The following is a 14,131-nucleotide window of genomic DNA, read 5'->3' as shown; positions in this document are numbered from 1 at the left end:
ACCCCTGGCAGGGCCCAGCCCCTCAAATGCTTCCCGCTCCCCACCTCCCAACCCGCAGAGGAAACCAGCTGCTGAGAACACACACTCGCACACCTGCCGCTGGCCAGTGGCTGACATCCTCACGAAGTGGGTGCTCTGTGTCCCACCCCCAGCTTGAGTCTAAGCAGATAGTCTTCACAACAGACACACAGCATACTAGCACCTGTAACCTGGAGACAGGACAGGCAGGAGGGGAGGGCTGTGGGGCCTGGGAGCCCTGGAAGCCAGTTTCTCAAGAGAGGTTCCAGGCTGGAAAGAGGAGAGGTTCGGGGTACGGGGTGGGGGTCAGAGTCCCGGTGTGAGGAATGTGAGGCAGGGAAGAGGCAAGGCAGAAACAGTACCACCTTAGGGGCTGCAGGGCAGGAGACAGGAATAGAACATGCTCCTTCCTTAGGGGACCACCAGGGGCTGATTTCTGGAATCTGCTGTGAAGTCCTGGTCCCTCCCTGCCCAGGGCTGTCCTGTGCTCCCACTCCATGCCAGCCCCAGAGATAGCTTCTAACCACCCTAGAGCCCTCGGTCTCCATCATTGCCCATTTTCTCCTTGCTTCCAATTCCAGGCTCTCCCGCTGCAGGTTGAGACAGGGGTCCCCCTGCAGGACCCTCAGCAGCTGTGGAGGCAGGGTGCAAAACCATGTGTTTATTTTTATTAGAAATGTTCTCGGTATAAAAACAGTCATGCGCTACACATTGTCATCAATAACCATCACCAAACACCCAGGCACTGAACTCCGTGTCATCGGCAGGAGGGGCAGGCGGGGGGCAGGCGGGGGCAGGACACGCGGCAGACGGGCAGGGGGCAGGCGGGCAGGCTGCGGGCCACGGGGACACACACAGAGGCCACCGGGAGGATGCGGCACTTGGCAACACACTTGAGATTGGTTTTTGTTTTGGCTTTTTTTGCGTTTTGGATTTTTTTTTCTTTTTCTATTTTGCGACATGTAAGATTTGGTGAATGGGGGTGATAGTGGCAGGGAGAAAGCAAGGGCTGGATGTAATGAAGGTGAGGAGGGGGCTGAGGACTGGAAAGAAACCTGCACGGGAGACCCAGGGGAGCACAAGAGAAAAAAACTGGAAAGACCTGGAGACGGAGGATGCAGGAGGAAGAGGGGGCAGAGGCAGAAAGAAAGCAGCTAGGGAAAAGCAGAGCACACAGACAGGTGCAGACGCAGAAAAGGCAGTGGTAAAATAAAGACAGGGATGGAAACAGACTGGGACAGTCACCAGTGCGACAGCAGAGACGAAGGGAGAGAGAAAACCAGCTCTGGGGCCCACGCAGCCTGAGCCCCTGTCATTTGGGAGCTGGGAGGGGCCATGGTCCAAGATGCAGGCTCTTGGGGTGGCCTGCAGCCGGCCCGGCCTCTTGTCCTCCTCCTGTCACCTGCCCGGCTTGCCCAGGCTGCCCAGCAGTGACTGCCGGGGGCTCTGCTGTCCTCAGCACCAAGCCGCGTCCGTGGGCATCCACGGGCAGGCAAGACATCAGCTGGGCCCCTGGGAGTGGCCCTGGCCCAATGCGTCAGCCACAAGTGTCTCAGGTCCTCCTCCTCTTGTTCGGCTCTGGTGGCCTAGCTAGATTGCATGGTTGGTGTAGGTGACGTAGGTCTGTTTGGTGGCCAGTGCTGGAAGGAGAGAGACCGGGGTACCCAGACATCAGGGGCAGGCTTTTTCAAACCCCCCTTCTGCACAGTCACTGCCCTGCACACAGCATCAGGTCCAGACCCCTGAACCAAGCTGTTGACATCCCCCAAACTGAATGGTGGCCCCACCCACCCATCCCATTGCTTCCCCACTTCCCTTCCCCTACTCTGCACTCCCCCCACCGCAACTAGTGCCTCATCCCCCCAACCGCACCCCCACCAAATTCCCCCACTCCCTGAACCCATCCCCTGTCTGAACATCCTTCCCACCTCCACACCTTCGCTGAAGCTAGGCTGCTTCCCTGGAGGGCCCTGCCCTCCTCACTCTGTCGTTTTAGTTAGGATCCCTCCTTTGATGGGCCCTCCCTCCCAACCCACTGCTCTGGGAGGGTCCCCCGACACCCTGCCCCCAACAAAGTCTCCGCCACCTCCCGACTCCACCACACTTGAGGAGAATCATTTTTATTTGTGATATTAATTATATATAGCCTTAAAGTATTATCAACAGAAGGATTTCAGGTCCACAGCACACATTCTTGGAAGAGCACATGCGAAAAACAGACATTAGACAGAGCCTGGCAGCCTAGGGGATGGGAGTGGAGAGCCGGGACAGAGAGAATGAATGATGGAACCAGTGGCCGGGCCCTGCCACTGGAGGCTAGACACTGACTAGCTGACCAGGAGGCCCCTCCGACTGAGTCAGCCCCAGTCCCTCACTCAAGGAAGATGGAAGACCTCCAGGTCCCATCAGGCCTCAGTATGGCTACCCTTCTCATTTCTAGGTGTCCCTGTCTCACCCCAGCTTTGAGTCTCCCTTATCTGCACCCTGAGCAAGGGCCAGCCACCACCAGGACCTGGCCTCTGTGTCTGGGTACCCTCATTTCCCAGTCTCAGCCCCGTGTGGGCCCCCCCCCCACCCAGCTGGGTGACAGTCTCTTTCCAGCATGAACCTCCCCTCCCTCCACCCAGATGGGGTTCAAACCTCATGGCAGCCTAGTGACAAAGCCAGATAAGGGCCACCCTCCTGCGACAAATGAGGCACTGAGGCCAGTTGGGTGAGGAGCCTGGCCAGGCCCTTAGTTTTGTCCTGTCAGGATCCAGGGTCTCCCTGCATGGCTGGGGACAGCTCAGTGATGAGTCATGAAGGTCAGAATTGCTGCGTGGGGTGGGAGCTAAGTGCTGGTGCGTGGAGGCAGCCAGACAGGAGATAGTTATGGTGCCCTAATGCGCAAAGCTGGCCTAACACTCCATCAGGGGCCTCTCCACCCAGAAAAGGACCGTCCCTGCCAGCCTCACCCAGGGCGTCCAGCCCGGAATGGAGGACACAGAGGGGGAGCAGTGTGGCTGGACTCTCTGATCCTCTACCCCATGCGCTGGGCCCACAACTGCTGAGTTAAGACCATACTTCCCACACTCCCTGCTGGATGACATTCCTGCTAATGACGTGGGAGTGGAAGGGCTGTGTGTCATTTGATTTGCATGTCATTTGATTAAAACTGTTTCTCCCATACTTCCCCTCTTATGCCTTTCGGGGGCAGAGCAGTCACTGAGAGGGATCAGCCTCAGCACAACCTTTCTGGGAGCCGCTGGAAGAGACCCAGGTCCCCAGGCCTGCCCACCCACTACACCAGCATAGCCAGAAGCCCACCGACATAGGCAGGATTTCTGGGTCCCACTCCCAGAGGGTCCATCAAGTGTGACCAGAAGCGAACTTGTGGGGGGTGGGGCAAGCAGAGGGGTACCTCGTAGGACCAGCAGGGCAACATGAGGTGTGAAACACAGGGGAGCTAAAGGAAGAACTTTCTCCTGAGTGGAGAGGGTGGCCTTATACAGTAGTTCAGCTGCCTGTCAGCTGAAATACGCAAACAGAACATGGACAATCACTTGGCTGGGCTGCAGCCAGGAAGCTGCAAGTCTCAGGTTCCCCCTGGACAGGTGGCAGGAGGAAACGGGGCCCATGACTTCAGAAGGAGGCTTACAAAGCATGCCAAGACTTGCCACCTTCATTTCTAAAATGACCCGTCTGCCTCCAGGGTGCTGGTGACCACGAGAGAAGGACCATGGACAGGGCAGTTTTGAGGGAACAGCATCCAGGAGGGTCCTGGGCTGGACAGACTTGGGCAAAGGAGCCCAGACACAAAGGCAGAGGTGCTGAAAGGGGGGCAGGGGCGCTGTGCAGATCAGCACTCTGGGGACAGGAGTCTCTGACCCCCTCCCTCTGTGACCTCCTGCAGCTCCTCCCTCGCCCTCCTAGGCCCCACCTGTAACACAAAAGAGCTCAGTGGCCCTTTGGCCCAGACTTCTTTCCCTGAGGGCCTCCCCCGGCCCCACTCTCCACCCCACTCTCTCCAGCACGATCAGAAAAAGAGGCAGCGGCTGAATCAGTTCCCCGGGGCTCCATCACCCCCTGGGTGAACTGATAAAATTGAGTCTCCAAACCTGCAAACCTGCCAGCAGCCTGGCTCAGAGGTGAAGGAAAACAGCAGTAGGGGCAGCCAAACCTCCACCAGCTGTAGGGAAACAGGCCCCTGGAGCCAGGGGCACCCACGCAGGCAGAAGGAGGAAAATGGCAGGGAGGTTAGGGACAGTTGGGCCCTGCCGTCCCTCTAAGAACAGAGCTGTTTCCAATAGAAAATTCAGTCCTTGGGTTCCAGAACCTGGAAGTGCATTCAGCCCTCAGCTACAAGCCAGGGGCCCCAGAGTCCTTCAGCGCAGCTTCGGTCTCACCATCTGGAAAATGGGAGCAGTGAGTCTGCCCGCCCGCCCCTCCCACCGGGAGCTAACTGTGAGACTCTCCCACTGTGGCTGGGAGTCAGGAGGCTTCGGGTCCGGTCCTGCCCTCCCCAGTACAGTGGGTCGCAGCACCTGCCAAGCAGCCCTTCCGACAAATTGAACCTCTCAGCACCTCAATTTTCTCATCTGTACATTGGGTGGCTCTCAGCCACAAGGTGGAGGGAACCCTGCAAAGTGGTGGGCAAAGGGGCAGGGCTGAAATAACTAGAGCAATGAGGACAGGATGAGGACAGTGATGCTCCAGAGGCATCCTCAGCCCGAAGGGAGGGACACAGAGCAGGAGCCAAGGGCCCCAAACCTATGCCTTGCCCGTGACAGACCCTTGCTGTTTTTCAAGCCCTGCCACCTCAGATAATAATTAGCTGGGTGGTGGCAAGCAAGAGCTGACAGCCCCCATTTGTCGCCCTGTGTCTCTGTGCCCAATCTACCCACAATCAGGCCCCTGAATTATTTATTCTGTTGTTTGTGTAAAGATACGTGGCCTCCCAGTGACAGAGTGAAAAATGGCCCTGCTGCACAGGAGTGACATCTCTCCACTCTCCCTGCTCATACCCCCTCACTCTGGCATCCCCAGAATTAATCACCAGGCTCCCACCCAGCACCCCCACAGCTCCTGCTATCGCCAAGCTAAGGGACAGTGGTGACAAAGGGTCCTGGCCTCTGGCTCCCACAGGTGGACGGAGGGAGCAAACAGCTCTCGTCCTTCCCTTGCAGGAAGGTTCCCTTGCTGGGAACCCTGCGTTTCCCTTCCCTGGGCCTCCATTCCCCTCCTTGTCTGGTGGGGGGTGGGGTGGGAAGGGGTGGGAATTCTACCCTGTCCCCATGGGACCAACCTCAACAGAGACAGAAGATGCCATGTCAGTAAGGAGCCATCAAAGCTGTCTGGGAAGGCCCTGCCCTCTGGTTCCCTCTGGCCAGTGACAGCACCATGAGGGTCACACTTTGGGGTTAGGGTGTTATCTCCAGTTAAATGCCCATGGTCCCTGGAGGGCTCATGCCCCATTCAGACGAGCCCTGGAGCAGAGCTCATTTAACACACCTGCCTGCAACAGGGTAGTAGGGCCTGGAGGGTGGAACCCGGGACAGGTAAGTCTCCATGGGAAGGAGGAAAACTGAAGGCAGGAGTGTGGGGTGGGGAGCAAGGAGGGGCCCCTGCTCAGGACAGAAGGGTCTGGTGAGGGGCTGCATTTGGGGTTTCTGCAAATCTAGACACAAAAGGCCAGAGATGGGGCATCCTGGGAGGACAAGGCCCCTTCCCATCTCAGAGCGGAGGCCCCAGGGGGCCCCTGAAGGGAGTCCTAGGGCTGTAGGTCCAAGGGGAGCTCTGGGAGGATTGGAACCAGAGGTCATCTGGCAGAAGATGGGGGCAAGGGGGCAACACATGGTCTTCAGCATGTCAAAGAAGGAGGCATGTCAAAAGCCACCTATACTGTTCTGCACAGAGAATGGGGCCCCAGAGATAGGAAGACCATGTAAAGTTGGGGCCAAAGGAAAGACACTGGGGCCAGCGAGCCACCGACTTGCTGTGTGACCTCAGGAGAGTCACTCACCCTCTCTGGGCCTCAGCTGGGGATCAAACATCTAGCCCCACCCCAGCCTCACAGGACTGTTGTGAAGAGCACTCAACAGAGCAGAGGGCTTTGGGTGGGAAAAATCCTGTCTGGATGTAGGAAGAGACTTCCCTTCTTTACACAGATGGCTGTCTCTCAACACGTGGGAGCCATGATGAGAAAGGGAGGGAAGATGTTTCCCCAGGGCCACGAGGTGGGGGAGCCTATGAGAGGTGCTGCCCCAGCCAAAACAAACAAAGGAGGCTAGGTCTCCTGGTCTCCTGACCTCCTTGTCAGTGACACAGGGCCTCCTCTTAGAGCCTGCACTCCAGACACTCCTGTAGTCTAGCCCATAATCCTCCTGCTGCCATCAACAATGTCCATTTCTGGCCTTTCCCCCAGGATGAAAGGGAAGCAGCTGAGTACTAACTCCCAGGTCCCACCAGGACTGAGTCTCCCCAGAGGGAGGGGCTCTTCTTCTCCTTCCCCACCAGTGGGAGGCCCCCCACCCAGGACTTTCAGAGAGCAGGGGAGGCAGAAGCTGCCACATAAACTATTTGGACACTTGCACGATATCCAGGGAGGGAGCCAAGGTCTCAGTGAGCAGGGTTGACCACGGCTACCCTTTCGTCTCACCCCCGCCAACCACTGGAGCAGCTAGAGTGGAGGCCCACCCCACAGGTGGGAGACCCCATGGCTCACCCCAGGGCAGAGGCCTCCATCTCCAAGGAAGCAATAGGGACATCACCGTGAAGGTCAAGTCCAGCCCAGCTACCTGGTGACTATGTGACCCACATGAATCCCTAACCTTACTGAGCCTCCCTTTCCTCATCTGTATTACACAGATGATAAATAACTTGCCTTTTAAGGTCGCATGGCTGTGTGTCACACAATCAGGGTTCAAGGAGTGGTTGCCACCATGACTGGCGCCCCCGAGGCACCCTCATCCCTCGCATGCCCTGCCCCTCTCTCCCCTCCATCTCTTCTCACAGAGGGCTGGCTGAGAGGGGGACCAGAGAAGCTGGCAAAGATGGCGGCCTCACTCCCTCATGCACATTCCTGCCCAGGCCCAGACCTTGGGCCTGCCCCTCAGATGCTGAGGTCCCCCTCAAAGCATGACCCTCTACTGCAGAGGTTTCCTTGAACCATCCCTTGGGAACACCCAGCCTCTGGGGAACTGAGGCCTATGGAGGCCCTCCGTCCAACCTACTTCTTCCCTTACCCATCCTGGGGACCCACCTCCTGGGTCCCCATCTCTCAGGGCCCTGTTAGGGCGTGGCCAGGCAGGCACCAGAGCCTCTGTGCCCAGGTCACTAAAGGGCCAGAAAGCAGAGGCCCTCCAGACAACCCATTCTCCCAGAGGGACGGAGAGGGCACAGGCCCAGATCTTGGTCCCAGGGAAGAGAAATCCCAGAGCCCCCATCACCCTGCATGAACCAGGTTCCCCCACAGCCTCACCCTTGGCAGTCAGATCCCTGGAAGTGTGCAGCTAAGGCTAGGTGGGGTGGGACCTTGAAGTTCTCTCCTGGTTACCAAGATGGGGCGGGGCAGAGGGGCACTAACCTGGCGCCTCAAGAGAGAATCCCCACTCACCTGTGGCCTCAGGGCTCTCCCAGGAACCCCAGAAAATGGGCTTAGGGACGGACGTGGCCAGGGTCCCGGTTATGGGGGCTGGCCTTCTCCGGGAAGGAGGAGAGGCTGGGTGGGGCCCTGAGGGAGAGGGGAGGACCCGGACACTCACCAGGAGTCTCGAGGTTCTCGCAGAGCTCAGACTTGGCTTCACCATTGGGCCGGAAGCTGCCCTTCTGCGTGAACTTGTTGGACATGGTGGCGGCGGTGACGACGGCTTTGAGGCTGCGCTTGCGCTTGGGCACATTCTGCTCCGGGTGGAAGAGGATGATGTAGACCTTGGGCATGTAGAGCATCCCCAGGGACACCGAGGCGCTCAGACTCACCGAGACCGTCAGCGTCGTCGTCTGGATGTACAGCTGGAGGTGGGCCAGGGGCGGCGTCAGAAAGAGCTCTGCCCCAGCCTCAGAGTCCCGACCCCAGGAACAGACACAAGGGGGACAGACCCTGGGAGTCCTGCCCCATGTCCCACTGACTGGGCAGAAGGGAGTCGTGGTGTTGAGCTGGGACTTTAGATCAGACTCTCTGGATTCAAATCCTGACTCCACCATTTCTAGCTCTGTGACCTTGGACAAGTCCCACCCTGTGCCTCAGTTTCCCCATGTGGGCATGCTGCTATAATACTCACCTCATAGGGCCGCTATGAGAATGAAACGCCTTGGTAAATGGTGATCCTATATACAACAATGCCCAGCCCATGGTACGTACGTACATGGAAGTGTTTCCCACTGCTTCATGCCATGTGGGGGTAGCACCCCTAAAGAAGGGCCCTCAGGGAACCACAGCTGACCCTCCCAGCAGCATCCCGCTACACAGGGCTGGGAGTGAGATGAACATCTGTTGGTGCCTTGGGGTAACTCCCAGGGGCCATGCCACAGCCCCTCGACCAGGTCCCCATTCAGTGACTGCAACCTGTACTGTTGCCCTGTGCAGAGCAGGCCACTGACACGGGAGCCACAGCGCCCAGTGAGATATGGCGATGGCGGCACAGTCAAAGCCCATTTCACGCTCGCTCGCCAGCACTAACGGTGACAGATGTTTAGCAAAATGAAAGTCCATTAATCTGGGTGTCGGATAATCCATTCTTCAATAGCGGGGCCTTCCAGGCAGGGCCTGACAATTCCCACTGCCCCCTGGGGTCCCCTCCCTGCCTCCTCCATCACGCTTCCCAGTCTTCCAGGCCTCTGCTGTCCCGCCAGCCCCCCTCAACCTCCGTGCAGCCAGAGGAGACCTGGGCTGTAGCCCCCAGGTCTGGGCATGGGGAAGGCAAGAAATGTTCTACCCCCTAAATCTTCCATTTCTTGATCTGGGCCCCCTCCCTGGGGGCCTGGCTGATGTGTCGTCTCCTCTAGGAAGCTCTCCCTGAATCCCAGCTCTATCTGACCCCCTATGACACCCATTCTCATACTCTGTCCCATCTGCCCTTCTCTAAAAATGATTCATGACCTGGATCTGAAGGCTGTCTTTCCAGCTGTCCTTTGAGAGAGAGGCTGGAGAAGCCCTGGGGTCTGAAAGGAAAGAGGATGTGACCCTGAGTCTCAAGCCCTCTCTAGCCCTCAGTTTACTCATCAGTGCAATGGGATGAGAGCTGCTACCTCTCCCAACCCACGAGGTGAGCCAAACCCAGACTGTGAAGCTCTGTGAAGGAGGCTGGGAGTGTGGAGAAGTGGTTTTATTTGTCACTGTTCAGAAACTGTCACAAGCCCAGGGAAATGAGAGCCTGGTCCCCAGTCAACACACACCCATCTGACACAGTCATCTCCTGTCCTCCCGTGCAAGCCATATTCTTACTCTTGTACCACAGCACTCCCTCCCAGCATGACTGGCCCGTAGGAGGGTATAGGCTACCTCTCCTGCCCCCTGAGATGGGGCTGATGGCAGTGGGGGAGGGGCGGACAGGTTCCACACCATGGGGAAAGTGATGAAGGTCTGGGCTAATCAAGATGACGCTTGTTTTCAGGACCTTCACCATTGGACTGGGAGCTCCCTGGGTGAGGGTTCGTCTCCCTCATTAGACCAGGGCCTCCCTGAGGGCAGTCTCCCCTCTCACAGGGGAGACTAAAAATGGTTCTTGGGTGTCGGGGTTGTGTTTCCAAGTCAGATATCCATCTTGGGCCCTCTGCCCACACTTTGTTGATTGGGGGGTGGGGCGTGCATTCGGGCCCATTCGGAGTTGGTGGAACCAGGGAGAGAGGCCCCCTCTCTGGACAGAGTGAGCCCTGTGTTGGGGGCGAGATTCCACTCTGCCCTGAGCCACTGTGGGATGCTAGACCCCCCCACTAACACAGGCAGAAGAAGAGCCCAAGGGACACACATGTGGTTCCATGCCCTGCTGTCACCATCTTAAATCCTGAATCATTTTTGAACAAGAAAGGGGCTTTTACTTTCTTTCTGTATAAGGCCCTGAAAATCAGAGGGCCAGCCCTGAACGCGGAAAACAGTACAATCCTTGGTGTTCTCTTTTGCTTTTCAGAATGGAACCTTTTTGCAAAGATACAAGATGGGGCATAAACCAATCCAACCTAAGCGAGCTGCCCCCACCTGCTGGGGCCCTGCCCTTCCAGCAGGGGCCTCGGAGGCTTGTCTAGCCATCCCAGGCTGAGGGGCAGCCGGCCCTGTGCAAGCACAAGTAAGGCTGCACACCCCAGTCCCTCTCCATGCTCTGGGGTCTGGAACTCCCACCCTCCCACCAGCTCACACGTTGTCCCAGAGCCCCCTGTGTGAAGGCGCACGTTGTGACCAAGAGGTAGTAGCATGCTGATTCTATCAAAGAAGGAGCAGCCCTCTAAAACCTCTAGAACCCAGCAGACACCCCCAACTCCCAGGGATAAGGCCCAGGTACGGATGCAGCCCTCCAAGGCTGGTGGCCTGAGAGGTGACCTCCAGGATCTGATTTCGTCTTGTTTCCCAGCCAACCTGTCTTCCAGATGGGGGTGCCTGGATTCCTGCCCCCCTTTCTGGTCAGGCCCTGGCTACACTCTGTCCTCTGCAAGAAATCCTGCCTTTGCCTCACAAGTGGCTGCTCCCCAGAGCAAAGAGGTTGTCAGAGCTAGGTCTGATGGGCGTGGACAGAGGTAACCGCAGGTGGGGCAAAGGGCACAGAAAGGAGCTGCTGTAGAGGGAGATGAGGAGTCTCCCATTTCCCTGTGAGGCCTGCTGGGCAGAGGGTCCAAGGGGCCCGCCTGGGGGTGCCGAGGAGATCTACCTGCTCCGCGATTTGGCCCAGGCTGATCCTAGTGGCCACAGAGATCCTCGGAATCTGTACAAACCAGAGAAATGAACCTCCCCACCCCCTGGTCAGCCTCTGTGGCTAGGTCCCACCCAAGAGCAGCTAAGTGGGAACCCCATGCCGTGGAGAAAGCATGCTGTGCCCAGCTCTGGGTAGTGCTGCACGGCGGCCATAATAACCCCTGGCGACTGGGGCTAGCATGGGGAAAGCCATCCACCTGCTCAGCCCAGCAGCACAGACTGCTTCGCTCCACGCCACCACCTGCCTGCTGGGGAAATGGGCGCCACGAGCCCCTGCACACACATGTGCACACAAGCCTGGGCACGCCCACATACCCACAGACACGCATGCCCATAGACACATGCATCTCTGCATTCACACACACACACATCCCTGAACTCACAGCTGTGCGCTCATATGTGACTCAGACTCATGCCAGGGGGCACGTGTACGCACACACATGCACTCCCTTCATGCACCTAGGTACACTCGCATGCAGGCACCCAGACGCATTCATCCATATCTGTACACATACCTGAATACGCACCTACAAGTGCACACACACACATCTGCACATACATGGCCAGGCACATGCAACTCGTCTGCACACCCACATGCATCCCAGCCATGAAGCTCTCAATGTACACACCTGCCCATCCCCACCCAGTGTACACAAACGCAGCCACCTGCACACAGATACACACACCACCCAGCCACCACCAACCATGCACAAGAAGGCACACACACCTCTGTAACCACACAACTCCCCGCCGCGGCCCCACCCCTCTCTCTCTCTACCTGTTTGCAGGGCTGGCAGAGCCCAGTGGAGATTCAGAGATTCAGCTCCTGGTGGCCTGTGCCTCTAGGAAGTTGGGTCCCAGCATGGGGTGGGAGAAGAGCTCATATCCCGGCCCCTCCTTATGCAGAAGCCCAGAGGGGAAGGTCATGTCCCATGTCCCCCATGATCAGGACCAGAGCAGGATCACCTGTGGCTGAGAGGCTAGCCTGCTGTGTGACCCCAGGCAAGTAAGGGCCTCTGCGCCTCTCTGGGCCTCAGGAGAGATCATTTCAGAGGTTCCTTTTCAACATCTATACTCAGGGAGCCTCCTAAAAAGGAAGAAATTAGAGGCAGTCCGGGTAGCCTGGAGAGATGTGGGGGCTGAGCAGGAGGCGGGGCCTCAGCAGCTGGAGGAGGGAGGGTCTGACAGCCCCCTGGAAGGGCAGGAACCCCACTGAGGAAACTATAGGAAGGCAGAATCAGGGGCTCAGCCAGCATGTTGTCTGCATTCTAGCTGTTCACCTTTACTCCCTGAGGAGGCAGGGGAAGGAGACTCCTGGTGTTGCCAAAATTTCTCAAGCTGTCAGCTTCCTACAATGTGGGGTGGCTTCCCCTGCTGGCTCTGTGGGCCCCCTGGGCACTGCGGGCCACCGGGCTCCGACTGTACCTGTCCTCAGCAGGGAGGGCTTCCCGTAGGCCTGTGGGGGCAGGAAACCTGGCTCACAGGGCAAGCTAGGCCTGGTGGCTGCTTTGGCTCAGGTTTGTGGGGTGACATGGAGCCAAACCTGATTTCTGATCTCAGGGCCCTCACTGCCAACCCCAATGTCTGCTTCTCAGAGCCCCTCAGCCCACTGGCCACCTTTAGAAGGCAGGCTACAGGCCTTTACAGGGCCAGGTCAAGGGTTTCAGCATGGAGGGCAGAGGTCTTGCCCTCAAGGAACTCTTGGAGCAGAGGTGGCCCTTACCAAGGAGGCTTGCAGGGCAGGAAGGTATTCCAGGGCTGCAGGGGGGCAGTGTGGACTGGGTTTGCGGAGGGGGTTCCTGAGTTAGGCACAGCAGGGTCAAGTTCAACCATGCTACCTATGGGCTGTGTGATCTCAAATGAGTCACTTGGCCTCTCTGTGCCTCTGTGTCTCATCTATAGACAGGGATAGTGCTATCCACCTTACCCTGCTACTGTGGATAGGGACCATCAGGTAGAGTGTCAGGTCCATGACAAGCACCCCATCCGTCACGGCCTTGGCAGCAGCCTCACTGAAAGCCAAGGATCCTGAGTAGCTCACAGCTGGGCAAGCTCCAGCTTCAAATGCCAGCCATGGGCTGGTGACAACACCAGCTCCAGCTCCAGCCCGGCCCTCAGTCCTGAACCCTGGCCCTGTGTATTCAGCAACAGTATGTGGACCTCTTAACAGGCACCCCAAACTTAGCACATCCAGAGGACCGCCAGATCTCGGCCCCCAAACAGACTCCTCTGTGCTCTTCCCCACCTGAGAGTGCAGACGTTCCTTCCTCCCGATCCTCACGCCAAAACCCAGAGTCATCCTTGATTCTCCTCTGCACTTCTTGCCCCACATGCAATCCGTCCCAAATCCAGCCGCCTCACCTGCAGACACATCCACAAACCCCTGCTTCCCATCACCCCCGGCCCCAGCAGCCCCCTGCTGGGCTTGCTACAGTCCCCTCCGCATTGGCCATCCAGGTCTCAGCCCACCTTCCTCAGGGCTCTACCCAGCAGCCAGAAGGATCCTTCTAAACCCGCACTATGTCATGTCCCTCACTGCTCAGAACCCCAGCATGGCTCCCTTCTCACTGATGGTAGAAGCCCACATCCTTCCCACAGCCTCTGAGTCCTCCACCATCTGTCCTGTCATCTCTCTGACCTAGTCCCCATCACCCTCCCCTGGGTTCCTCAGTACCAGCCACCCCACAGAGGGGTAAACGGCTTTCAAACCCATCAGGCCATGTGATTGTGACAACCCTTAATGACTGAAAGAGAAGGATCATGGCCCCAACATACTGATGGAGAAACTGAGGCGGAGAAGCCAGCTGTCATGCCCAAGATCCCAACATAGAACTCGGACCAGGAGCTGGGGTCCTTGGTCCCAATAACCCCTTGCCTATCTCTAACCTCCGGCTTCAGTGACCCTCAGTCCTTCAAGATAAAACCCTGCAGGTGCCAGGCAGTGCTGGGGTGGGGATGTGGTCAGAGTGCACGGGGCCCTGGGGTCTGTCCACGCCCACAGGATGGCCTGACAGAGCCAGCAGGAGGCACCCTGTCTGCAGCTCTGGCTGGTGGAGGGAAGGACCCTCAGCTGACACCCCAGGCTCCCAGGCTTCAGAGGCTTGGTGACCAGGAGAAGAGGAGTGAGTGTTGATCCAACCCCCACCCAGGGACCCAGGGGGATCCTGCAAGGGCAGAAAGAGGGGCAGGCAGAGGACAAGGAAGAGAGGAGTGGATGCAGGGAAGATGGGGATG

At 58.0% G+C, this 14,131-nt stretch overlaps 1 protein-coding gene across 4 annotated transcripts in view; it reads right to left on the bottom strand.

The window, feature by feature from the left end:
• Positions 1 to 664: 664 nt before the first annotated feature.
• GRM4 (glutamate metabotropic receptor 4) overlaps positions 665 to 14,131 on the bottom strand; it is a 116,949-nt gene continuing 103,482 nt past the window's right edge. For 3 of the 4 annotated variants that reach the window (XM_082732350.1, XM_082732351.1, XM_082732353.1), the window contains one exon: positions 8,014 to 11,739. In XM_082732350.1, the coding sequence (XP_082588476.1) occupies positions 11,425 to 11,739 (315 nt within the window). In that variant the 3' untranslated portion in view covers positions 8,014 to 11,424. The other variant, XM_082732352.1, reaches the window with a different exon arrangement.

This window comes from Mustela nivalis, assembly GCF_964662115.1.
Source record: "Mustela nivalis genome assembly, chromosome: 5".
Classification (NCBI taxonomy): Eukaryota; Metazoa; Chordata; class Mammalia; order Carnivora; family Mustelidae; genus Mustela; species Mustela nivalis.
Note: the sequence above shows the minus strand (reverse complement) of the source record. Positions and strands in the feature narration are given on the sequence as shown.